This window comes from Microplitis demolitor, chromosome 3, assembly GCF_026212275.2.
Source record: "Microplitis demolitor isolate Queensland-Clemson2020A chromosome 3, iyMicDemo2.1a, whole genome shotgun sequence".
NCBI classification, from domain to species: domain Eukaryota; kingdom Metazoa; phylum Arthropoda; class Insecta; order Hymenoptera; family Braconidae; genus Microplitis; species Microplitis demolitor.
In genome coordinates, this window is record NC_068547.1 from 7,903,613 (window position 1) to 7,930,181 (window position 26,569).

General features: G+C 28.4%; 3 protein-coding genes across 3 annotated transcripts; 2 read left to right on the top strand and 1 right to left on the bottom strand.

The window, feature by feature from the left end:
• The first annotated feature begins 988 nt into the window (after positions 1-988).
• Positions 989-7,199, top strand: LOC103569703 (protein DENND6A). The gene is made up of 9 exons (XM_008547161.3): positions 989-1,380; positions 1,522-1,656; positions 3,088-3,360; positions 3,429-3,614; positions 4,806-5,062; positions 5,137-5,327; positions 5,419-5,687; positions 5,769-5,981; positions 6,787-7,199. The coding sequence occupies exons 2-9, from the start codon at positions 1,567-1,569 to the stop codon at positions 6,985-6,987; spliced, it is 1,680 nt and encodes a 559-aa protein (XP_008545383.1). The 5' UTR covers positions 989-1,380; positions 1,522-1,566; the 3' UTR covers positions 6,988-7,199.
• A 1,927-nt stretch (positions 7,200-9,126) lies between these two features.
• On the top strand, positions 9,127-14,750 carry LOC103569702 (DNA-directed RNA polymerase III subunit RPC5). The gene is made up of 7 exons (XM_008547159.3): positions 9,127-9,297; positions 9,474-9,730; positions 9,795-9,991; positions 10,393-10,559; positions 12,007-12,211; positions 12,285-12,487; positions 13,933-14,750. Exons 1-7 carry the CDS (start codon positions 9,247-9,249, stop codon positions 14,359-14,361), a joined length of 1,509 nt encoding a protein of 502 aa, XP_008545381.1. The 5' UTR covers positions 9,127-9,246; the 3' UTR covers positions 14,362-14,750.
• Positions 14,751-14,793: 43 nt separating this feature from the next.
• Positions 14,794-24,798, bottom strand: LOC103569701 (multiple inositol polyphosphate phosphatase 1). Its single transcript, XM_014440552.2, has 9 exons — positions 24,234-24,798; positions 23,000-24,155; positions 22,760-22,891; positions 21,796-21,989; positions 21,610-21,729; positions 21,388-21,538; positions 20,080-20,290; positions 19,794-20,003; positions 14,794-15,036 (listed from the first exon to the last, which is right to left on the bottom strand). The coding sequence occupies exons 2-9, from the start codon at positions 23,163-23,165 to the stop codon at positions 14,802-14,804; spliced, it is 1,419 nt and encodes a 472-aa protein (XP_014296038.1). The 5' UTR covers positions 23,166-24,155; positions 24,234-24,798; the 3' UTR covers positions 14,794-14,801.
• Positions 24,799-26,569: the final 1,771 nt, after the last annotated feature.

The window sequence follows — 26,569 nt, forward strand, 5'->3', positions numbered from 1 at the left end:
ACTTATATATTAATAATTTTACTTTAAATATAAAAATAGATTCAAGTAGTAAAATTCTTCATAAAATAACTAAGTAATGACTAGTCAGGTTTTATCATGAACATTATTAGATATCATATTCGTCATCATATTTTTCATCTTCAGACGAATTATTTTAATCACAGTTACTGCGCTGACTTTTCTTGACAATTTTATTCTCTAAAAGTCTCATATTGTGAGAGATATATGCCACTTTTCCAGCCCTTTCAATAGTCAGGCAATTCCTTTTTAAAGAATGTATTCATCCCTGAGTACCGAAAGAACGTTCAATTGTAGAATAACCTAAAAGTAACATAATTTAATTACTTAGCGATAACGCATTTGGCTATGATCGCAATTAAGAATAAACGATATATTTAATCATGATTACATGCACATATGTATTTAACTCAATAAAAAATAATAAATGTAACCCTGCTTAAAAATATTGATTGAATAGAATTAAAAATGATGAAATTCGAATTCTTTTCAATAATACAATAATTTCAATTTTTTTGTTTGTATTTATAAATATACAGTTTGCATGGAGTGACAGCTTCTCAATTCTTTTCAATCAGTATTTTTAACCAGGGAAGAGTATGCGATTTATTACAAAGCTATTAAAGTGCATAGTACACAGTACCCGCGCATTTCCCTCCAAAACATATTATTATTTTTAATTCAAATGTATTCTGCTAGATGACAATGGTTTGTGACAGCGCGTCACAATTACAATTGTCACAAAACCGTTTTGTGACAGTAAAAAGTGGGTAAAATTACTCGTCACGAAACCAGTGCCCATATTTCTAGCAGGAAGTTAAAAGGTCGGTAATGTTCATTCTTACCATTTCAGAAGTTAATTATTACCTGTTTACAAATTTTTCGTTTTTCAGTTCTTATTTTTTCCCAGAGATGGTGTAGTAACCGAAAAAAAAAAAAACTATCGACATTCTGTATGTGTATTCTTGAACTCTAACTCCATGTTTATCATTGGACCACAAACTTTAATTTTTTTTTATTTCAATAATTAGTGTTGTTTTTTTTATTAAGTATTAAATTAATCCAATCTTTGTTCCAATTCATATTGTAAGTAGGAGATGTCAATAACAGATATATTATTATTATGTGGTGTGTGAATATAAAAGTTAAAAAGTTGTTCCATACTTTTGGCATATTAACAAACAACTGATATACAACAAAATTTTTAAATTAATATATACGAATTAATAAAAGAAAATTATGTTGCTGTTATAAAATTGTTGTATATAATTCTTCTGGAAATAGAAATAAAGTTTTAATTCTGGAAGGGGTAAAGGAATCGTGTGTTTAGAAAGGCTACAAAAATCTCATTCTTTCTCCAAGGTAACTGTGACAGATTAATTTATCTTTTCATACAACTTTTTTCTACGAAAATTTTTCCTGAAAATTTTCAGTGAATAAAAGAAGTAGGAAACAAAACAAAAAATCAGCATTGGTTTTATTTATTTATTTTTTTTTTTACAGTTTATTTTTATAAAATGACGCAATAATATTTTGAAAAATATCACAATGACCAAATGCGGATGGGAAAACTTTGATAACTGGATTCATTGCATATGTGTTGTGACTTTTGATTTAGAATTGGGACAAGCGTTAGAGGTAATATGAATAACCGGTCAACAAGTAAACCATACAACAATCTCATAGCAATCTTGCCCAAGTCTGGTCACCAGCTCACTGATTACCTGTCCCTAATCAAAAAAAGTGATTTGGAAAGATTAAAAAAATATTTTTTTAATACTTTTTGAATCCTTCCGAAAAGTTCCAAGTCGGCCGTTATTTGATAATTTGGGAAGATTAGACGCTATTTAATTTTTTAAATACTTGACAATAATTTTTAATCACTAAATAACAGTTGAATTTTCCGATTATTGAAAGACTAAGGATGATTCGAAAATATAAAATTTTTTATATACTTATCAATCCTTTAATAATCGAATTTCATTTTATACGGAGATTCAAAAGAATTCATAAACATAATTTTCAATGACTCATATTTTTTTTAATAGCAAAATAATACTGAAATTTCAATTCATGGAATGATCTAGAAAAATTCAAAAATACTTCATTGTTTTGAATACTTCCAAAAACTTTTAAGACATCAAGTAATAGCTCAATCTCATTTTATATTTCAAGATTTAACGATTCAAAAGTACTCACTTTTTTTTCATACTTCCAAGTAGTTTTTAATTGCTTTAAATATTTTCAACTTCTATTGAAAATTCAGAAAGATTAAAAACTATTTTTTTTTTTTAAACCTTTTCTAATCACTTTTCTTAATCATTAATTAATGTGTCTTTATATAACTATGGATCTTGCAGCAGACACTAGTACAAAGTTTTAAATTGCAATCCTTGTACAAAACTTAAAAAAATACTATATGTTATGTTGTACTTAAAGAAATAGGCAAGAATATCGGAGATATCTTGCTCAAGGTGTATTGTATTGGAACAGTGACGAGCTAATCTCGCACCAGAAATTACTTGCATATAGTCGCGCATATCTTGCGCCAGATCTGCTCAAGAAGTCTCATATTACACCATCCGTCTCACTTTCATATGATACAGGATCCTGATGTAAAGTGACAGATAGAAAAGTGAGAAATATAGATAGTGTAATATGAGACTTGTTGAGCAGATTTGCTGCAAGTTATGCGTTAGTGTCTGCAAGTACTTTCTGGTGCAAGACTTACTCAAGATACGCGTAAGTTTACTAATGCATTTTGAGCAAGACATTTTTAATGTTTTTTTATACAATATTATGTGCAAGTCCTGCAATAATCTCGTCTTAGAATCTTGCATTAATATCTTGTGACAGATTAATAGGTATACAGAGACACAAACATCTAGGGGTCTTCCGCAAGATTGTTTCATAAAAATAGTATTATAAGATTGTCTTGTGTACATCATCTTGGGCAAGTCTATCTAGTATCTATCAAAAGATATGATCAATACCTTGACCAGCAACTTGTGATGGAAACTTGTTTTATGGAAAGCTAAAGTAATTTCGAAATTTATTAATATTTCTCAGGCAGTATACCCTAGTCATGTCGAACTATCAGAAACAGAACGATCTAATGTATGTTACTTGGCATTTCCTGATTCAAATTCTGGATGTATGGGTGATACTCGATATCACGTGAGAATTCGGAGAAATTGCCTAGAATCACAAGATAAAGATGCCAGAAGAGATTATAATCGTAAATCTCCTCCTTTCCTACAATGCAATGAAAATTATTATTGGGGGTATATTTATTTTCGGCAAGTAAAAAATCACGATTTACCCAGAGGATATTTTCAAAAGGTTCGTTAAAAATGGATTAACTTAATTATATTTAAAATGATAAATAATCATTAGAAGCTTTATTGTAGAGTGTTGTAATAATTTCAATGTTGCCGTTTGTTAATCTCTTTGGTGAATTATGTGCTTTATTAGCACAAGAATTTTTTCAATCTGGAAATACTATTATGGAAGTAGCAATCCGGGAAATAGATCAATGGCCTCCACCAACACCAGGTGAACTGATTAATTTACCTTTGCTTGGAGTTCTCTTTCAGGTACAGCAATTTTCACATTTCTGATGTAACACCTGTTTATAAATAAACAGCTATGTAGAAATATACAGCTACATACAAGCTATTAACAATATTTAAAAATAAAAGGGAAATTGAAAATAATCAATTTGGGATCGTTTTTTAAAGATTTGCTCACGATTATGCTTGATAAATTAGATGGTTTTGGGCATGAATGTATCGAACTGACTAAAATAGAGAGTGACATGAACTTTAAATTTTACCAGCGAGTTAAAATATAAAACATACGCCCTGTTTAAAAATATTGATTGATAAGAATAAAAAATGATAAAATTCGAATTCTTTCCAATAATTTCAGTTCTTTTGTTTGTATATATAGATATACAGTTTGCATAGGGTGACCACTTCTCAATTCTTTTCAGTATTTTGAACCAGAGCGGGAAAAAATGTCGGAATTTGTGATTTTTCAAAATTTTTTATGATAATATTATGTATACCAATAAACTGATATTTCAATAATGTATGTAGCGATCATCAAAGACTATAAAAGCAACGGCTCGGTATAAGTTTTGGAACATATGATGAATTACATTATGTGTTATCCGACAAAAATGAATCAAAACTTGATTTTCGCAAATCAGGTTGAAAACAATAACTTCAGGAATTTTTCAAAAATCTTTGATTTCTTTAGCGGGAAGTTGAAAAAAAATTTTTTTTTAATTTTTATTTTTGGAATAAGTCAAAACGTACTGTACAGATCAGGCTCAATTTTTCACAGCATATAGAAATTAATAAGCCGCTTCGAGTGTCACCTTAGAGATCCAAATCGATTTATTCGTTTAAAAGTTATAGAATATCTACATACGTTTTTACACTCAGACATCCTCTTGAAAATAGTCGGAATATCTTCCTAGAACCTCAAAACGTCGAGATCTGTTCAAAACTCAGTTTTCAAAAATCGGACTAAAATCAATAACTTTTTTTGAAAATTTTCAATTTTCTTAGCGGGAAATTGAAAAAACCATTGGATTTGAAAAAGCACGCTTTATAAGTAGTGTTATTGAGCTTGAAAAAGTGAATATATATATAAACCCGTTAATATTTTCGAGCTCGAAGAGTTCTTAGAAACAGAATAGAAAGTTTGGTGTTAGTTGGCTAATGAAGTTAGTCGATATACAAATTTTTCAAATAAAATTTATATTTACTGTTGTCTAGACGTATATTCCGAATGAAAATTATAAAGCTAACATATCAACAATCACTGGGATAGATAGTCTTTCGCAATCATCTAGTATACAACCTGTACGTAGACTTATTATTGCATCAGCACTTGAAGAAGATATGTTTCAGAGTTTATTGAACATAATGAGTCATGTCCATTTACTGTGGGAGCTTGTTTTACTTAACGAACCTATCGTAGTTATGGCAGGATCTCCTAAAACTTGTTCAGATATGGTTCAAGCCCTTGTAGCGTAAGTTTCAATGAGTATTTGAACTTTTTAAATTATTTTACTTAGTTAAGTGGTTTATAATTATGTTTTTTCAGAATGATTGTGCCTTTTAAATATTGCTCTGATTACCGTCCATATTTCACAATTCATGACTCTGAATTCAAAGAATATACTTCAGATGCGACAGTTCCTCCGGCTGTTATTCTCGGGGTTACCAATCCATTTTTTGCAAAAACACTTCAACGATGGCCACATATAATAAGAATTTGTGATATTACGAATACTGGTACAGTTTTGTAAAAGTTAATTTTAGTAAAAAAGTTGAAATTTATATATTGTATTTACAGTATTTTATTTTATTTTTTTTTATTTTTAAGATAATAAAAAATATAAAATCAAAAAAGTTGATAGTCTAAAAATACTCGATTCAAAACCTGGAGTTTATACAGAGTATAAAACATTTTTACAAAAAGATAAAACTCTATTGAAAAAGCTCATCCGAGGTGTCCAAACAAAGCGTCCAAGAGAAGTTCAAGCTGCATTACTTAAACGTCATTTAATGGATTTAACTGAAAGTTTTATGATTCCACTTGAGCGTTATATTGCAAGTCTTATGCCGTTACAGAAAAACATATCACCGTTTAAAGTTTGTATTTTATTTCCTGTCAATAATCAACTTATATTTAAACAAAACTTTGTGATTATTAATTCTGTAATTATAAACTAGGCTACTCCAATACCGCAATTATTTAATCCTGATGATTTTTTGGCTACGGTTAGTACTGCTGGACCGCAGTTGACTATAGGGATTAAAGGAGACTGGGTTGGACTGTATAAACGATTTTTTCGAGCACCAAATTTTTCCGGATGGTTCCATTCTCGATACTCAGAACTCACTCATAAATTACAAGCACTACAACTTGAAGCGTTGTCTCATGCGGTAAAATTTAACTTATAGGGAGGGGACAAAACGGGGTTCTTAAGGAAATTTTAAGTTTTCGGGAACTCAAATACGTTGATTCTTTTTTTTTTTTTTTTTTTTTTTTTTTTTTTTTTTTTTTAATGATATTCAAAATGAATAGAAAATCTTTTGAGCTGCCGTTAAAAAAAAAATTTCACTTTTTGCGAGCAAAATGGGCTACCTTCAAAAAAGGTGAAAAAAACAGTTTCTGGAAATTAAATTAAATTTTTTTATGAGTAATTTTTGCACAAAGAAAAATTATATTTTACATAATTATTGGATGCAAAGGAAGAAAAAAAAATTTTTAATAGTTCTTATTATAAAATAAATCATTAACATTTTTCAATTGACACTTGTAATTTTTGAAAAAGTTTAGCTCCTTTAAATTCTTGAATTTTTATTCGTTACTCACTTTTTATTATTAAATTCAAAGTAAAAGATATAAGTCGGTTTTGATTCCAAAAAATATATTTTTAAACAAGCAATTATATATTGTTTCGAGTAATAAATTAAAAAATTATTAAAAGTCAATTAAATTTTAAAATTATATATAAATCGTAAATATTTTAAACTTGAAGGAATTTGACACTGGGAGTTCTTTTATTGTGAATTAATGAGAAAAAAAAATCAAATAGATTTCTTGCTATTTTTTTGAAATTAAAAAAACAAACTTTTTTCATAAAATTTGGAGGTATCCAATTTTCCCGCTACTCCTTCGTCTAAATCATTAATTTTTTTTTTTATTGTTTTTAGTTAAATAACGAAAATTTATAAAACATTTTAGGATTTAAAAACATGGGTTCAAGATAAGCAAGAAGTTGAAGTTATCGATATGATTTTGAAAATTCGACAAAAACTGGAAATAAGTCATAGTGAAGATGTACCGACTACTCAAGCAGTGCGAGTAAGACTTGGTGAACGTTTGAACGATATTACACATACACTGCCTGATGATTTGAAAACTATATTGAAACAAGAATCTTGACATCGCCATTTTTATTACCTTAAATATACATTTTTTTTATACTCCATCGATAAGTTTTTTGGGACGAAGTATTCAATTTATAGAAAAATCAATTGTTATAAAAATCAGCAACATTTTCTATGTTTTATAAAAGTATTGCTCGAAGATGATACCTAATTATGTTAAAGTATACTTGTAATTATATTTAGTAAAATTTTATTAACAGTTGAGCAGAATAGATACTATTATATTTTAAATTTGTTCAAAACTATTAAGTCTAGATAGACTTTAGACCTTAAGAAATTTAAATGAATTCAATGAGATTAAAAATAATACTTAAATAAAAATTTTTGTAGAAATTATCGAGGTTATTTAATTTTTATATGAAAAATTTTTCTCAAGTCGTTTTGGAATCTTTCCTATTTGAGGATATTATAATGAACAAAAAAACGTTTTGTATTGGGTGGAGTTACTCCCAACAGATAAAAAATAACGGCTACTTTTTGTAAAAGTACATAGTCAGTTATCCTCCCCTATCCTCTCTCATCTTCTCAAATTCGACACGGCGTCAGAACTTGAAATAAATTTTTCTCTGTAATTTTTGGAGATTCTCCGACTATAGAACATTGTAATAAACAGAAAACGTTTGTATTACGTGGAGTAATTCTCAACAGGAAAATAGTTACGGGGCTATGTTTAATAAAAATCCATTGACGCGATCCTCCCTTATTTTTCATGACCTAACCCGGCATCACAAATAAAAAAAAATTTTTTTCTTGGGATTCTTAAAGGTTTCTTTCAACAGCCTTGGCGCCTGTTTTTGAATTAAGATTCGCCATAATCAACATTCCCTTTGAATGAATAAAAATTATGGAAGAGATAGAACTGTAATGACGTACATAAAAAAACAGTAATAATGATTAATATCCAAGACAATTTTTGAGCATTAGTATTTATTATTTAATGTAATTTATATTGCTGTGTTCATGGAAAATTTTATTTTTATATAGAGAATTAGAATAAATATATGTAGCAACTCATGAATTTCTTTATTTATTTTCTTATATTTTAGTTTTAGGGTAGACCTTTTTAGAAACACGCAAAAATACAAGTGATGAAATCTTAATTGATACATACATTCGACCGTTACTTTGAAATAAATACAAAAATAGAAGAGTTATAAGCACAAATAACAATTTTTAATGATTAGAAGGTTCTACATGAAACATCATTTCTTATCTAAGTCCTGGGTAAAACTTTTAAGTTCTACAGAACGTGGGCCTTTGAACCAATCCAAAGATATGGATTGCAGGGTTGCTCCTCGAAACCTCGAAAAATTGAAAAAATCACCAGATCAGCAGCTTAAACGGGTCTAAAAAATCCAAATATCAATGGATTGGTTTAAGAATTGGCTGGGCTGTAGATTTCGATTTGCTGCATAAAAAAATCATATCGGGATTCAAATTGCACAGGATTCTCTGTAGCAGCCTAAAACCTCGAAAAAATGGCGCAGAAATAAAATTATTATTTGTCGATTTAATACGTTTATGATTTGGACGTCTCATCAACATCTCAAAGAAGTCTTCACGAAATTTTCAAGATGTCGATGAGCCACCTAGCGAACTCAGTAAGACGTCTTTAAAAAGAGTTCTCAAAGAATTTTTTTTTCTGACTTCGCGAATAAGACTTCAGCATAAATTTACTATGACGTCTTTAAGGAGCTCCTAATTTTGAGTTAATAAAGAAGTTTAAAAATGAATACATTTAGACGTCACAAAACTGACGTCTTAATTATGGAGTCTTCAAAAACACTTAATTGAAAGTTCTTAAAAATGACACCTTTAAGAAGTCATTATAAGTTTGACTTGAAAAATTGTTGTATTTTCTTACCGTCAAATTGTAGGCAATTTTATGTATAAATTTGCTTATTTTCTGAAATAGTAAGAATGAACATTACCAAATTTTTTTTTGTGAAAAATTACCTTTAAATTGAAAAAAAAAATTAACCGCAAATTTCAGTTAATTTCTACATCAAACTACCGTCAATTTCAAGCTGAAGTGGCTATTAGAGTTTGTAGGAAAGAGTACAAAACCCCATCTGTCTGACGATGTTGAAACGGCATCCACGCACAGGGGCTGACCATGCTTAGATAAAGTGAAGAAAAAATATAACAAACAATAAAACGTGAGATTCGTACATTCGTACCATTATTAAATGACCAGCTTTAATGATAATATTGCATTTTAATAATTATAGAAAATATAAAAATCATTATAAATATGATTGATCCAAATAGTATGGATAGTGACAATGATCCAGTTGAATCTGAGGTAAAGATAAAATACTTATTTGTAGTATTCAATTTGACACAATTTAATATTTTATAATAAATATAGCTTATAGTAAAAATGGATTTTATTTTATCTTTTTATTTTAAAAATAATAATAGTTTATGGTTTAAAAATTAAAAAATATGTATACATATCTACGTAAATTATTATTTTAGTTCCCAGTATTATTGTCAACAACACTTGCCGATAAATTATTTATATTTCAATATCCCATAAGGCCTGCAAGTAAAGGTTATGATAAAACCACGTTTTTAAAAACATCAATTAAACCAGAAAATCAAGAATTTCGTATTGAGGTTGCGATAGATTATAATAGCGCTAATTACGATGTAAAGAAAGGTGAAGATATTGCTAGAAATGCCAATGGACCAACCGATAAATTTGAAAGTGATCAGGAGCGAGTATTTAATAGGTATAGTGAAAATGAAACTTCTTTTATTGATATTTATTATACATTTAATTAAATATTATTTCAGTCATTTAATGGATAAAACTGTACTTCAATCGTCAAGAGCAGTTCCAGATTGTTCTAATTATTCAATCGGTAGCTTTCATGGAAATGAGTTACATATTACACCTTTAAAAAGTATTGTCCAGTTAAGACCACAGTTTAATTATCTTGAAGAGAATGATAAAAATAAGAAAGATGAAGAAACAAAAAAACAAGGAAATGGTAAGTTAGTCATTAAAATTTTTTTTTAATTTTCCTCCAAGTGACAGCATGTTGAAAATCACTTAAAAATTTGGAATTTTTTCAATATCCTTAATTTTTATGGCTAGTGTAGTAAATCAATTAATTTCTTTTAAAAAGATAAAAACTCAATTTCATTTATCGAAAAAAAAAAAAAAAAAAAAAAAAAAAATTACATTGCATAAAATGATTTGAAATCATAACTAAATCTTTGTGATTAGTATGATAAACATTCCAGTGTTGTCGTGCTTTAATTTGAGTCGTGCTTGAGGTGAGCAAAAAAAATAATGCCAGTGGACATTAAAAATATAACAATTATTTTCTAATTGTTGTTAATAATTAAATTTTATTATTGATTTTTGTTTTGTTATAAAATAAATTAGATTCTGATGAAGAGGAAGGCAGGTCAATTAATGTTTCATTTTCAAGAAATAAATCCGAAGCAACTAAAAAATTGCAGGAACAATCATTTCATCATCATACAGTTAAAAGCTCTGAAGAACAATGGATTGATACTCAATATATAAATTCGTCAAGTACTCAAGCCCAGGTATGCAAATAAAAATAATTAATATTATTTATGAATATAATCATTTTATGAAAAGCTTACGTTAGATTTCTGCTTGCTACCATAGCACACGGACAAAATGAAGCTTAAAAATACATAAAATAACAACAAAAAATATATCAAACTTTATTATGCTAATCTACCAAACTTGAAACAAGTCACTCTTTTTTTATGATTAGTGTAATCTATACTTATAATATTCGTATTTTAGCATAAAAAAATTAAAATCGTATTTTAAAAACTGAGATGTGTGATTTAAAAAAATTTTTACTTAGTTGAATAAATTTTGTACCAAAAAAAAAAACTATTGAAGGTCACAGACTTTCCAAAAGGTAGGAAAAGTTAAAAGAAAAAGTTTTACTTCTGATTACTTTATGATTACTTGAAAATTATCAGTGATAAATATATTTAAATTCAGGATCTGAAAACTAAAAACTTGGTGCTTTAATTTGCTTCTTTCTATGAAAGAAAAATGGTATTCATGCAGAATCAGAGCTGCTAATCTTTTTGATCACCAAATTTAGACCAATTTTAGATCAATAGCTTCAAATGAGGTATCATTATTCAGAGTTTGTCGGCGGATTAAAGATACATTTGGTTAATTTGTTGTTATATAAGACTTACTAAGCCAAAAAGTTTGTACCAAGGGTACGAATTTTGCTTATTTTTTAGGTTAACCTTTACATTTTCAAGTTCCGTCCCACACTGCACTATTTGACATATTTTTCATGTCATTCCATGGATTGACTTTTAAGTCAACTATCAAAACTTAAGGTATATGCCTATTTGCCATAATTTGTGTAGTTTTGTCCTAAGTACGTTAACAGATTTGTCAGTAAGGCTATGTTAACGCACTCTTGCCTTAGACTACATCTCTTACTAGTACGCGCCGGCGTAAAACAGTGTTGTGGGCTTCAGCCAGACACTATACTAGCAATGAAGGCAGATACCATCCAAATTACTTGCAGCAAAATGTTATGTGAGCTGCTGTACACATTAAAAGTATTAAAATAACATAAATATGCTGGTTTTCACTATCAAAAGAGCTCAAAATTTTTTTGTAACTTTTGGATCGACCTTTCTATCGCCACCGTCTTTCTTATGGTGGCCTTTGGAACTTTGAGAAATGTGTTCAGCCCCACTTGTATACAAATACCAAAAAAATTTACTATGCTATCATTACAATTATTACATTCTCTTATTATCTTCTGACATGTTATCGTAAAAATTCGTTCAAATATTTTATTTCTTGAAATATTCATCGGATCGTTTTTCTCTGTGCAAAATTAAAAAAATGATTTCATGTAGAGATATACTTTTGTCTATGAATTGTTAACAAGTTAAACATTTGGTCGAAATATTTATTGTTTTTCTATTATTAATAAAAATTACCCGCAAAGTTAACCTAAATTTTTTATTTGAATTTTAGCTGACACGATTGGAAATGTTTTGTTCAATGAACGAAATATCAAAAAACAATTTAAAACTTTCCTGTAAAGAATATCTTAACTTATTGGCCAATCCTGTAAAACCCGATGAATATTCAAACCCTAATGCATTAACTAATGAAAGGTCCTCCAATTATATTTACACGCGTCCACTTTTAGATCAAGTTCGTATAATTGTAAAAGATGGTAAGTTGATTATTTAACAAGTTTTAAAACTCATAAAACGAATTATAAATTATTGAAATTTATTATTTTGTAGCAAGAGTTATTTCATTCAAACAGTTAAGATCAATGATAGATGACAAACACGATACGGTAGATATTTTAAAATATTTACAACAAGTAGCGGTTCTTGTACAAGGAAATTGGGTTGTTCAAAGTGAGCTTGTTTATCCAAAAGACAAAACTTCAGCTCACAATGGAATTAATTCTGAGCTTATGTGCCGAGCGAGAGATTATATTGTATGTAAAACTAAAGCTTTATTCAGGGTGGTATTCTTTTTCTGTGACTGAAATTTTTATGATTTTAAAAATTTTATTGGCAGACCAATCACATCAAATTATGGGTTGATTGCATAAGACTATAAAAACAAAAAACTGACTTGATTTTTTGTAAATTTTATACTTTCCTATTTTTCCGAAAATTTACCATTTTCTGTCTCAGTTAGTTGAGTGCAAAAATAACATTGGTTCAAAAGTTTACAGATTGTATTTGTAGAGGGGAGGCAAATTGGGTATACCCATTATTTTCTAAAAAAAGTTTTTTTTTTAAAATGTTTTCTAAACATTTCAAAATCACTCGGGTAAATATAATTGAGCATTTTTTAAAATTTATTTTTGGTTGCTTTTATACTCCGCTTTGTCCCCTCCCCCCTTCTATATACAATATAATGCGCCGTTTTCCCACGGTAGCGACCACAGTTCTACACTGATCTTAATAAAATTTCGGATAGTTTCACTAGTTAAAGAGCTCGATTTAGTTCGAAAAAAGCTAAATCAGCCAGAAAGTTTAAAATCTACGATCGTTTAACATTTTTTGTTCTTTCGAAAAAATCGACATCTATTGATTTATCATCAAGTAACTTCTGAATCTAGAAAACAATCTATTTCGAGTGATTGCATCTTATAGTTCATTGTCAACTTTAACTTGTGCTATATACTTATTCTTTTTACAATTTTTTCTAATATTTTTATAAATTTCCAAATTTTTAAAAAAATAAAAAAATGTTTTTTTTTTTTTCGCTTTAGCCCTTATAATTTTCCCTAAATTTTCGAGACTGTTTTACTTAAGTTTATTGACGTATGACACTTTTTAAATCTTAACATTTCAATTCAAAAAGTTATGTCTAATTTCATTTCATTTTTATATTGAACACCTCAAACGCGAAGCGGAGTGGTAGTGCTCTACTGTCGTCAATATCGAAGCAGGGTTGTCGCCAACTTAATCTTTGAAAATTTTTTACCTCGAAATATATAAAAAATGTCAAAAAAAAACTTCTTTTTAATTCAATCTGATCTTGAAAATGAACAAATAAATATCAAGAAATTTATTTCCATTCTGGATGCCAAATAGCCTTTTTTTACACGTTTGTTAAATTACATTGTGAGTTATTCAGGAAAAATAACGTAAATTGTTATTTTTTGAAATTTTTTTGACAAACGATATCTTTAAATTAGTTATAATACTTTCTTAGGACCCCATAACCTTGGCATCTGATAAAAACTCAATTTTCAAATATCGGAGTGAAAACAATTATTGCAAAATTTTTCAAAAATGATTGATTTCCATAGCGGAAAGTTACAATTCAATATTTTAGTTGGTCACAAAAAGAATGCTCTCCTAATTACTAAACATTTTTTTTTTCTAACGTAATATTAATTTCTTAACTAATAATATTTTTTTTTAGTTATTAACTTTCACTGAAAATGAGTATATTACTAGAAAGTCAATAGCTTCAGTAATGAAATTACCTCCTGAAGAAATAGAAGAAATATTAAAAAATTTAGGAAAAGTTGAATTAAAGAAAGGATGGAAATTAATCTTGCCGCCCAATACCGAGTTTGCAAATAGATTTTCGGATATTGCTCATCGACAAGCTATGCATTGGGAAGCAAAACGTAAACATCTAAAAGATTTGATAGAAGCACAAAGTATCCCACCTCAACGTCAAAGAAGAAAATCAAATCGTGAATCAATAGGTTCTGAAAATGAAGAAAGAAATGTCGGACGTGGAAAAAAAACTATGAGAGATTCCTCAATGTCCGATGATGGTCTAACGGAACCCGTAAAAAGTAAAAAAAGTAATAAATCTCGAAAAGCGTCGGAAACAACATGACCAAAACTTTAAAACAACTTATTTAATAGTATGATTTACATTTTATAAATAGGATGGTAAAAAAATAGAAATCAGTTTTCGTTCCACTGCCATTCAGCGTTATAAATTTATGAATTAATATTAATACGCTTACACAATTGAATAATTTAAACGGATAATGAAAATAAAAACTGCTCATCAGATTAATCGCAATAATTATTTAAAATACAAAATAACAATAATTGTAAAGTAATTAATTTATTTATACTACAATTCAGAAGACTGCGAATAACATTTATTTAAAAAAGCGTTTAAATTTCGACACATAAATACTAAAAAAATAAAATAAGCATTAGATTATTAAGTGTTTTTTTTTCGAATCTAGATTTCATATGATTTGCTGTAAATATATTTGATCTATTAAGTTATACTTATTTACTGTTTGTCACTATTTGAATAATTTATATCAACCAGATGAATACTAATACAGTTGTTAGTAATGAGTAAACTATTGATCGATTAAAGAAGGACGTCGATCCAGATCCACATATGTCTGGATTACATTGACTAGCGATGTCACCAAGTTTATTTTTCAGATATTCCCAATCACAAAGACCCACTTTACATCCCTCATACTGCAGGGGTTTTTCTTGTAAATAGAACATTACCTGATTTGGTGAGGTTTTGTCATTGCATCTGAAACAAATAATTTAAAAACGAAATGTAAAATCTTAAATATGTAATTATAATTGTATTTAATAAAATGTATCACGAACTCATTATATTAATCTTATATTATTTTCGAAGATGTTCAGTAGTATCTTGTACATTTTTTGGAATCGGTATTATACTCGAGTGTGGGTTTCGCGACACGAGTGGGCATGAGTTGGATCAAATAAATTTATGTACCCAGGAAAAAATCTTCAGATCTTATTATGGCTGAATATTGGTCAGCCCTGAGCATGTGAGATCATGCATGATTCGCATGCTTATGGCGGGCCAATATTCAGATATGATCAGTCCTGAACAAACACAATCCCTAAAATTGTTACGAAAAAATAAAAATAATGATAATTCAATTTTAAATTAACTTATTTTGTTAGTATTATTGTTTGGTTAATGTTTACTGACTGAAAAGTACTTTTGAAATTTTACCCGTGATGGATAGTTTTAGGTAATTATATACTCTATAAAAAGGTTTAATCGATGATTTTCGTAAGACAAGCCATCTCGAAGAAATCAAGCATCAAAATTATACCTATTCAAAATTTTTGGAATATTTATTTTTAAGCTAGACAAAATTAATCTATATAACTTGAATATCCAATATTACCAACTTAATAATAAATATCTATGAATATTTAGTAGAATAAAGAACAGAAATTTATAATAATTAACAATTAATGATCATTTCTATCGATTATTAGTAAAAATTACTACTATATCACAGATATATGGCAAAAAAATCATTATAAATTTCAATTGATCATTCATATATATTATATAAAAAGTTATGATGTTTTTTTGCTATGTATCAACGTATCAACTAAATCGAAGAAATATTTGTTTGTTTTAAGTAATTGAGGCTTCTAAAAAGTTATTACTAAAATGAAACAATAATTTTCTCAAGATAAGAGCTATCAATTTTATTTCATTAAAAAATGACTCATTTTGAGTATTTATTGAAACAAGAAAAGTAATTACTTATATTTTATTTTTTTTTTCTCAATGCGACTGCAAGACGTTGACTTGAGACAATTAACGGCGTTTTTGTTGTTGTATTATATATCATTACATAAACTATTGCATACGTCTAGTGACATCGAGTATCATACTCTCGTGTGATTTTTATAAGTTTTTTTACCTTTAATAAAATGTAAGAAATCCAATACAATTCATCTAATAAATGAAATAATAATTGATACGAAAATTCTTTTATATATTGTTAATTGAAGAAAATTATTTTCGACTATTTTGCAATGGTAAAATTAATAGCCTCTCATTTTCCAATTATTCAGTATTTTATTGCATATTATTTCTCCAATAAAAGCTGTACCGGAAGCTATGTAACCAAACAATAAAATAGCTGTCAGCTGTTCAAGCAAAGTTTCTGAAGGAATAAGTAATTCTTCAACAGTATTTTCAATTATATCATCAGACACTTCCATTTCTGCATGTTTTTTATACCATTTTGAATGTAATCCAATAGCAGAAAATATCAAAAATATTTTTTTGAACGCCCTTCGAAGTGGTGAACCTTTTCTCAATAAAAAAGTGTAACTATCAGACCAAAAACATACTTTTGAAAGCTTCAATGTCTGCCTCTTTGATTTTTTTGATGATAAATAAATTTCACTCTCAAGTTTACCCATCAAACAGGTAATACTTTTATTTCTTTCAGCTTTAAATGGGCATTTCCATATATTCGTTGTATTTTCAACTTTATGTTTCAATTCTAATATCGCTCCTTCACTCTCACTAAATGTTTTTTCATAAAGATATTTTGAAATAATTGGTGTTAACGGTGATTTAGCCAGATCATCATAATTTCTGTATTCAATTTCATGGTCTATATCCATACTGACACTTGTCAAAGAAGCATAAATATTTGAAGAATATGAAAACGATATAAGCATAAGAAATGTGTACAAAATTCGTTGAGATGTTATTAACGGACGTTTATTTACAGAAATACCAAATAACACTCGAAAAATAACAAAAATACTCCAACAGCTTCTGTCGAAATTTAACAAAAAAGCCGGTATCCAAAATGAAATCACTATTGTAGTAGATATAATGATTGCTTCCAGCGCACTCAATGACAAGGGAACTTTAGCTTCTTTTTGTATTGGCACTAAAGCGCACAATTCATCAATAAATAAGACCCCAGTACGATATGCATTTTCAGTTATATCTTCAGTGTAATGAGGATTAACATGAGCTAATAAATCTATTTTATCGGATTCTAATAATTTGAAAAGTTCATCTATTGAGCCGTTTCGTATTTCTTCGTAACCAATTAAATGAAGTTGAATTTTTGCAGTGAAATTCATTTTTGATTCCAAAGCTTTCATTACCAAAATATCCGGGCCAGACATACTTTTTACTTCTAATTTTTCATTATATTTTACTAAAGAAAAGGGTGGATCGTTAACAACTGCAACTTTAATAGGATAACCGTATAAATTTTTCATAATTATTGGAAACCACTGAGTTTTAGATGAATATGGTTCGTGCTTAAATAAATTTAAGAACGGATTGAATTGATGAATTATAGGTATTTCTTCAGAACAATCTTTCAGTATTGTATTTATCTTTATATCACAATTTGGTATTTCTAAAATTGTAATATCTACTATTTGTTTTTTCCAAGTATACTGAAAAATTATCTCAAAAATTTCATTTGATTCCATGGATAAAGAAATGAGTAAAAATTTTGTTATTTCTTTCGTTGCGGAGAGTTCTTTTAACATGTCGATCATACTCATCAAAGATTTAATGTCAGTAAATTTATGATCTCGGATTAAAATAAAAAAAGTTCCTGCTGTATCACTTATTTCATCGTACAATTTATTCTTAGTTGTTTTTGATGATCCATTAAAGCTTAGTCGTAAAGTAGGACGACTTTCAATTGTACTGATTAATAAATTACGTATCGATGGATTATCTACAGATTCTGTCTGGTTTTCAGAATTAATGATCATTATCTGATACTCGTCTGTAATAGTTTTTATGTAATTACGCAAGTCAAAAAGCCATTCAAGCTGTTCTGAATTTGAACCTTTTAAACACTCAAAAAAACCACTTATATATATGATGCTAATAATTAAAAATACTCTAGCCATAATGAAAATTAATAATAATCAATATTAAACTTCCGTAACAGTTGAGTTATAAATTCCGAATATGAAACGTGTTGAAAAAGTTGTCCATCGCTTTGCTAAATTGATTTTTTTTTACTTCTGGAAACTAATATATCGTAGAATCTCGATCTCGAGGTAGTGTTTTCGTCGATCGATAAGCTTGTGTCAAGAGTAAAATATATTTGCAATAATACTACGGCTATCAACGGGAGTGTTTTACAATGTGATATCATCATACTGATCTACATTTCATTTCTATGATTAGAAGATAAAAAAATATTATTATTTTATCGCTTAAATGTAATTCAGTCTATTCCTTTTTTTTACGTTTTCAAAGTCTTAATCGTTTCATTACAATAATGAGTAAACAAAAAAAACTGATAACTCTATTGTTTAGAAATAGCTACATTGTCCGGTTCTGATGATATGAGCTTAAGTAAAAAATAGCAGGCTTGAACAAATAAATAGTATACTTGTTTGCTTGTAAAAGAATTTATGATGAATTTTTGATGATAGATAAGTGTAATGAAAAAAAATGTTATTGTTAATTAAAAAAAAATATTTTTCATAAACATTATTAATTACAGTTATGAGAATAATGAAGTGCTAAGCGTATCTCGAGTCAAAACTAAAAAAGTAATTTAAGCCTCTAAATTCTATATGAGGGGAAGGTGGTTGAAATTATCATTTTAGATTATGATAATCTGTATTTTAAAATAATAATTTGAACCTAAACTTGGTAACTGCCTTCTTTTACACAGCTTAGAATCAACTTTTCATTTTTAAATGATGAAATTAGCTTCTAGAGTCTATATTTTTATGGTAAGAAAAACTTTCATTGGACCGCGTACAATAGGTACAGAAAATGAAGCGAAAAGAGACCATCAACGAAAATTGGCGCCAAGATCGAAAAAAATTTTAAATTTTAAATTCTACAACCAATTATTTAGTAATAAATGTTTTATTGTAAAATTAATGTTGGAAAATCCAAAATACACACCTCGTGATCGCTCATTTTATTTTTAATCATTTATTATATAATATCAGTGCATTTTTTTATTTATGAATTTTTATTCAATTTACAAATTATCAACTTGATTTTTTTATTTCTTATTTTCAGTTTAATATTTTTTTATCAACATTTTTTTTTTTAAATTTCCCGTCTTTTGTTTTGAATTTCGCTCTTTTTTTTCAAATCTATTGACACGCTAGTGCTGCCACCGGTAATTAATAGAGAGAAACAATGAAAATATAGTAACAGCAAAAGTAGCAGCTCAATTTTTCGCGATTAATCAGTTTTATGTTTTTAATTAATTACAATTAAACTGAAAGGATTTAGATAGTGATTTTCATAAGGTTTCTTGTAATAAAAAATACCAAGACAATAAAAAAAAGTTAGGCCGATTAATTGTGTTTATCGTGTTAAAAACATTTTATACGTAACAATTGACAGCACTGGTTTCTTGAGTTAAAATAATTTATTTTAAACTAATAAAATAAAGATGCTTTATGAACGGTTTTTGAAAATTTTGTCTCGTGTCAACCACACGATTACGAATATTATAATTAAATTTAATGATGACAAATTACCTGTAAAATACAGCAACAAGATTAGAATTAAATGGTCCTAAAAATGATGTTCTCCAATGACGTCTAGTCATTTCCTTATAATTTGTTGATAAAAGTGGCTGTTCATCTTTACCTATACCAATTGAATTCAAAAAACTGAGCATTAGCATTGAATGAGTAAAATGAAAAACTCCTTTTGGTTTGTCAGTAACATCACCATTTTCAATTTCACTGAAACAATTTTACCCTTACTTTAACATAATTTTTCATACCATTTTAGTATTAACAAGAAAAATCAAAAACTAACTGAAAATGTTTAAACATATCTTGTAATGGAATACATCCTAGTTGATTATTAACATCACGCCCAGAACCAGCTTCATAATGGTAATAAATATCCTCAGAGTATTCAATAATTTTAAGTTCATCTGCACTGAAGATCGCACACCACGGAGATATTCGAGTTATGACCCACGATTTTTCATACCGACACATATCGTACATCAAAAAAATAGCCTCTGTAAGTATAAATGATATCTAAGTAGAAAAAAGTTTGGAAAATCAAAAAGTGCAATCCTTATGCGCATTTGACTTCATTTTTACAAAAGCACATTTTGAATTTCGCTTTCCTGGTACTACTGCTAGAGTGACTGCACTGCAGTAGTACATTAAATGCACACTAAATGATACCGTTATGTGAGTTAGATATAGACAGCAATGATAGTATATCCCGTGCGAAAAAAAATTGCACAAACAAAACAAAATTTTATGTTGTGGAATTGTAGGTTTTAAGTTTTTTTAATTATAATTAAACAACAACAGCTTAGACAGTGAATTTCCATAGGGTTCTTTCTACTAATATAATCAAAATATTAAAAAAAGAATCGTATTAATTACGGGTGTTTTTCGAAAGTTATCGTATTTACGAAGTTTCATATAAGATAATTGGCGTAAAAGGTTTTTTGGACTGAAATATTCATTTTTAAATAAATTATTGGTGAAACGACTCAAAATTAATTCCAAATTAAAATTTAATAAATTGCCTTAACGGATTCGAATTACGGTAAATTTCCTAGTTTAACGTAAAATACAGTATTTTACTGCGAATTTGCCGAATTTTACGGTAATTTGCGGTATAACATGCCAATTTACTGCAATTCGTGGCATTTTTACCGTAACACAGTGAAATACTTAACTGTGTTACGGTAAAATGAAGTAATTCTGCATATCAACGGTTAAATATCTCACTTTGACCGTAAAATATCGTAGGATTGTTGCAATTTTATGGTATTACCGCAATTGTACCGCAACTTTGCCGTGCTTCGCGGTAAATTACCGTATATCACGGTAATTCTTCTGAATGCTGTAAATTCCGATATTTTACAGTTAATTACGGTAATAATCATAATTTACCGTCATTCGGATCCGCAAGGTGTCTACATGATAGTATATAATTCATCTTATTATTACGTAATTATGTCAGTGTAACAGAAATTTTAAGTGAGTAAAATGGACGAAAATGTTTTATGTTATAGAGCACGTCCAACGCGGCACGTTATAAGGCGTGTAATACATTAATTTAATAAGTTTTTAAATTAATAAAAAAAATCTATACCTTGTGATAAATTATATTTAAAACCTAGTCTGCTGCTAATATTCTGAATAGCGTTCATAAATTCGGGACTCATTAGAAATTTAGATCGTTCTTCTAATATATCAGAATCTATTTGATCACCATCTTTCTCACGAGAACAATTCTTGTACGTCTATAACAAATAATAACATTTGATGACATGCGATTGTAGATCATTTTTGTTTACTCTTAGGTTATTTTTACCTTCAACCACGCATCTTCACTTTGTGATAATAATGCAGTACTAACACCAACTTTACTAAAAAATTCTTCTACAAAAGCATCAAGACTTGATTGAGTCCGTTGACTTCCTGAATTTCTGAACTTAAATTTAAAATATGTGATAATCAAATATTTCAAATGAATAAAAAAATTTAATAGCTATAGTACCACATAGTTTTGTGATGTAAGATCAGCAAAAGTGGGCTGAAGAAGTTCTGGAAAATCAGACTGAAGACGTCGAGCAAAAATTTTTATATCTTCAATACCTTGCTTTGTTAATTTTTTTGCATTTTCTTCTTTCATATTTGGATCTGGTGACCATATTTTCAAGTTGTCCAAATCTTGATTGCACATACGTCCAGCTAAAAATTATTTTAACATATAAAAATATATTTTTCTTATTACATTTTTATTAACCATATAACAATCTTACAGTAGCTACCCAAGCCTAGTCACAAATACATAGTAAACTTAACCCTCGAAGTATACACCTCCGAAGAGACCTTCGAAGTACACACGGGGTCAAATTGATCTCACTTCGCTTTTGAAGAGTTATATCTCGAAAACTATGCATTTTATCGGAATGCATGTCATGACGTTTTTTTTAGGTAAAACAATACTCTTTCGAATACAACTATCATTATTTCGAATTAACTAATTTTTAATGGTGAAAAAATTAATTAAAATTAAACCTAACTTGAGAAATATTTTAGGATAAATAAAATTCTGGTGTCAAAATGACCCCTAGTGTACTCCGAGGGTTAAAAAAAATTCAGGAACTTTTTTCGTGAAATTCTGTAGAAAAAAAGCCCAATTTTTTTTTTTGTTCGTTACCTTATATTTACCAAGTTACTCATGCAAAAATGTAAGAAAAGTCGAATAAAATAATAATTTCATTTGAATGATGATTACACAATCAAAAGAACAAAATTTGTTCCTTTACCCATGTAGGAGCTGCCAAAGTCGAACGAAGGGGCTCTCCTTGGCCCAGCACTGGGGAACCTAGATTTTGCACGCCTATATTGGCCCATGCTTGGGTCAAGATTGGATACTCAATTCTGGCCATCCCAATCATTACCCGAGCCTGGGCCAAGACTGGGTAACCTAGCCTTGGCCGTTTCGTTAAACTTACTTTTTTTTTGTTCATGATTCTCTATTATCTGATCACGAAATTTAGATAAGGATCGTAGTTTTGTTATTTTATCCGTTCCCGGGTAATGAGCACCATGTCTGATAATAGTCCAGACTTGTAATGGTTGACAATCTATTAAAAAACAATTTTAATAAATAGTCGAAATTATCATAAAAAATTTATAATAATTAAAATGTAGAATATTGAATATGAATAGATAAATTTAAAAAATAAAATTACTCGGTATCGGTTGAAGTCGTGTTCTTCCACCAACAAAAGTGTAGGCGGTTTTTGTACCCAAGTAGAGGTACGGGTCATCATCATTTACATAACACAAATCCACTTCACGAGATAGAGAATCACTAATGAAAGTTGCTAGCAGCAATAGTGATGACCAATGAAACATGATGATATTTGAGTACTAATAACAACTATATATGTTGCAAATTTTTTGCTGACGATAAAGACTTAAAATTTCTCTTTTAACAACTATATATTCTTACGTCAACTATTTAGTAAATTTTTATTACTCAATGTATATATGAATATATATTTTTTTTTATTAGATCCTTGTTTCTTTGTAAAATTGAAAAGATTCTACAGAAAAAAATAAGCTCATGCAACTGAATCGATTTGTGAGTGAATTATTAATAATCCTTGATTGTATCCTTTAGTTGATAGAAAGGTTGTTGAAATTGAAGGTCACGGGCCTTCGTAATGGAAGCTATGTTTAATTATTTCCCAGCCACGAACTCACAAATAAATATCAATCAATAAAATTAAAAAAAGCAAGTTTGTTTTTTTTTTAAAAACTATGCAATGCAGGTGATTTTCAATAAATCTAAATTACTACAAAAAATACATTAATATGATGTTTAGTTTATTGCATTGATTATTGTCAAAATGGGATTATTCGGCAGTAAAATTATTTTTTAAAAACAGTGATATAATTATCTAAAATAAATATTTGTCTAATAACAGTAAATAAAATAGAAATTTTATCTTACACTATTCAACAATAACGTAATTAACTGAACAAAATAAATTTATATTTATAGTATAGAAAATTTTGACTTTATATGAATTTTAATATTTTAATCACTCACTCACTTATTTAACGTCTAGTTTATTTCCTTTATCACCAGTCCCAATTTATTCATATTTTTGTGATAAATTAAAAAACACGGATCTATAGAATTATTATTTATAAACTTTTAAAAATGAAAACATTTATAATAACATAAATATTTAATGTTCTTTATAGTGAACGGAATGGACCTTTCACTGTCAGTGTCAATAACACCTGAATACTAGAGTATACCTGTACCCACACCTTTATTTTTAATGCATTTTCTGCTGAATGCAATAGAACTGTTGTAATTTGACATTTACACTGCTGAAAGTAGTGGATAAGATAATTAAGATGACATCATCGGCTTTATTCTAATTTTGTAAAGTTAAGTAATTACTGTACCGATCATATCACCGATTCCGAAGAAACTGACTGTGTTCTTTGCTGTTGCTAGTTCTTAACGCTCGAGTAAATACATAGTTCATTTACTCGTTGCGCTTAAGTATGAGTGCATGTCTAATGCTTGCAATGTTACATAACTTCACTTATCCTTCGTCTACTTATTAGAAAAATATTTCTTTCTTTTACAGTAATGGACAACGCGAATGGAATAATTCTTGTGATTTTCAAGTGATTTTTGAATTTGTTCGTTCATTAATATTTTAGAAAAATAACAATTGGACACAAAATATGTTAGCCATTATAATAACGAAGTAAATTTATCTACTACTTTGCAATGAAATATAAGTAGATCATACACAACAATAATGCGCTGGATTCTATACTGATAACAAAATATACTATTATGTCTCAAGTTTTGTTCTCGAGATTACTCTGTAGTACCTAAGTTTATCTGTATACTTCACACCACATAGTTTAAATAAAATAAAATAAATACACTAACGCAAAAAATTGAAGGAACAGAAAATTTTCTAAATTTTTTAGTGATTTTTGCAAGGTTGTGACTTTGTGAGAAATAATCATATCGAGATGGAAAAAAAAAACATTTAAAAACTTGAAACATCTAGTTTTGATGCATTTTCATCAAATTTTGTTAGAACTATGACTATTACGCAAATATGAGAAATACCGCGAGACAAAAAGTTTCTAAATTTTTTGTATTTTTTTCAAGGAGTCCATGCACATTTTTTGCAGATCATTTCATTGCCCATCAAATAATGTTACCCGATTATTTTTAAATCTTATAATTCAAAAGTTACAAGTTGTAAAATAAATTGTTTGGAAAAAAAATCGCAATTTGAGTGAAAAATTGGTGAAATTTTTTTATATCGCATTAAACTGTATCGAACACTGTTCTCTTTGATTATTATGTCAGCCAAATGACAAATTTAATCTGTAAAAAAGTGCAGTGAGTATGCATTTACTGTAGTAACAAATTTTAAGGCCGTAATATTTATCAAGTATCTAAGCGGCACAAAAAATATACATAGTGAAAGGAAGAGTCGTCGGTTCTAGACAACGGCAATGAGAATAGTTCGGTGCTCGCTACTAGATAGCGCCTACGACTTGTAGTGTCCCTGATAAGAAACTTATTTCAGAAGTGTTATATTTCAAACTTGTTAGCAATACTGGTACCGATAATTTTCCGTTGGTCAACATGTTTGGAAAATTTTAGTTTAATTTATAAATATTAAATATTTCCAATAATTATTATTTTATATTTAACGATACTCAAATTTTTATCTTTTTGAATGAAATACTTTTAGTAAATAAAACTACTAGAATTAAATTATAAAAATAATAAAATTTTTAATTCATAAATATCTTTAAATTTGTTATGTTAACATTTCCATGACTAATTGCACTGAAAAATAGTTTTTTTTTACTATTATCCGATTGATATAATTATTATAAATCATAGTTGTAGAAATGATGATTAAATATTTGAAGCGTTCTTGCATTATAATTCGATAGTTAAATTAACTTCTCTTCTCTATGAGTGTAACATTCAAGCCGAATTATTCGTAGACTTGGTCATTCTTAACAGCCTTAACTTTTCGTGTAAAAATCATCGTTGCTGATTCCAGTGCAGTCCCTTAGATTTGATGAGACCAATATTAGAAATGCACAAACCCATCAAAACCAATAAATAAATCTCATTGAAATAAAAAAGTCATGGTATATTAAAATTCATCACTCGCTGTCACCACTGAAATCGTAAACTCCGTTAAAGACCTTCCTGAAGTCTCTCGTTTACTGACCAGGGTACGTATCCGACGATAATCTTTTATTACAATATATAGCGGGCTCCCAATTCGTAAACTGTATATAGGACCATATCGACCCACTAATTCATTGATGAATGAATTCTACATTTAAGCTATTTCTCATAAACGGTAGATAGCCAACCATTGGGAATCACCAAGGCCTGAATGCTTTTTTGATACTGTCCTGTATAGTTTTACGAACCACAAGCGCAGGGCGTTTAATACCGAAAATAACAGTGGGAATTAAGGGCGGAGAAAGAAGAAATATTTGTTGAACTGGGTACCACAACCTGCGCCTAACTCGAAGAGCTAGAAAATATATTCACTGTAATGTTTTCGACTTCAAGGAGCTACAATAGATGTCGCTAATAATTTTTAACTTCAAGACATCATAAAATAATTTATTCAATAAACATTATTTCTTATTGTATTATTTTACTGTAAAATTATAATTTGAATTCAATAATATCTTTTATGTATATAGATTTATTCATGATAGATACCGCCAAC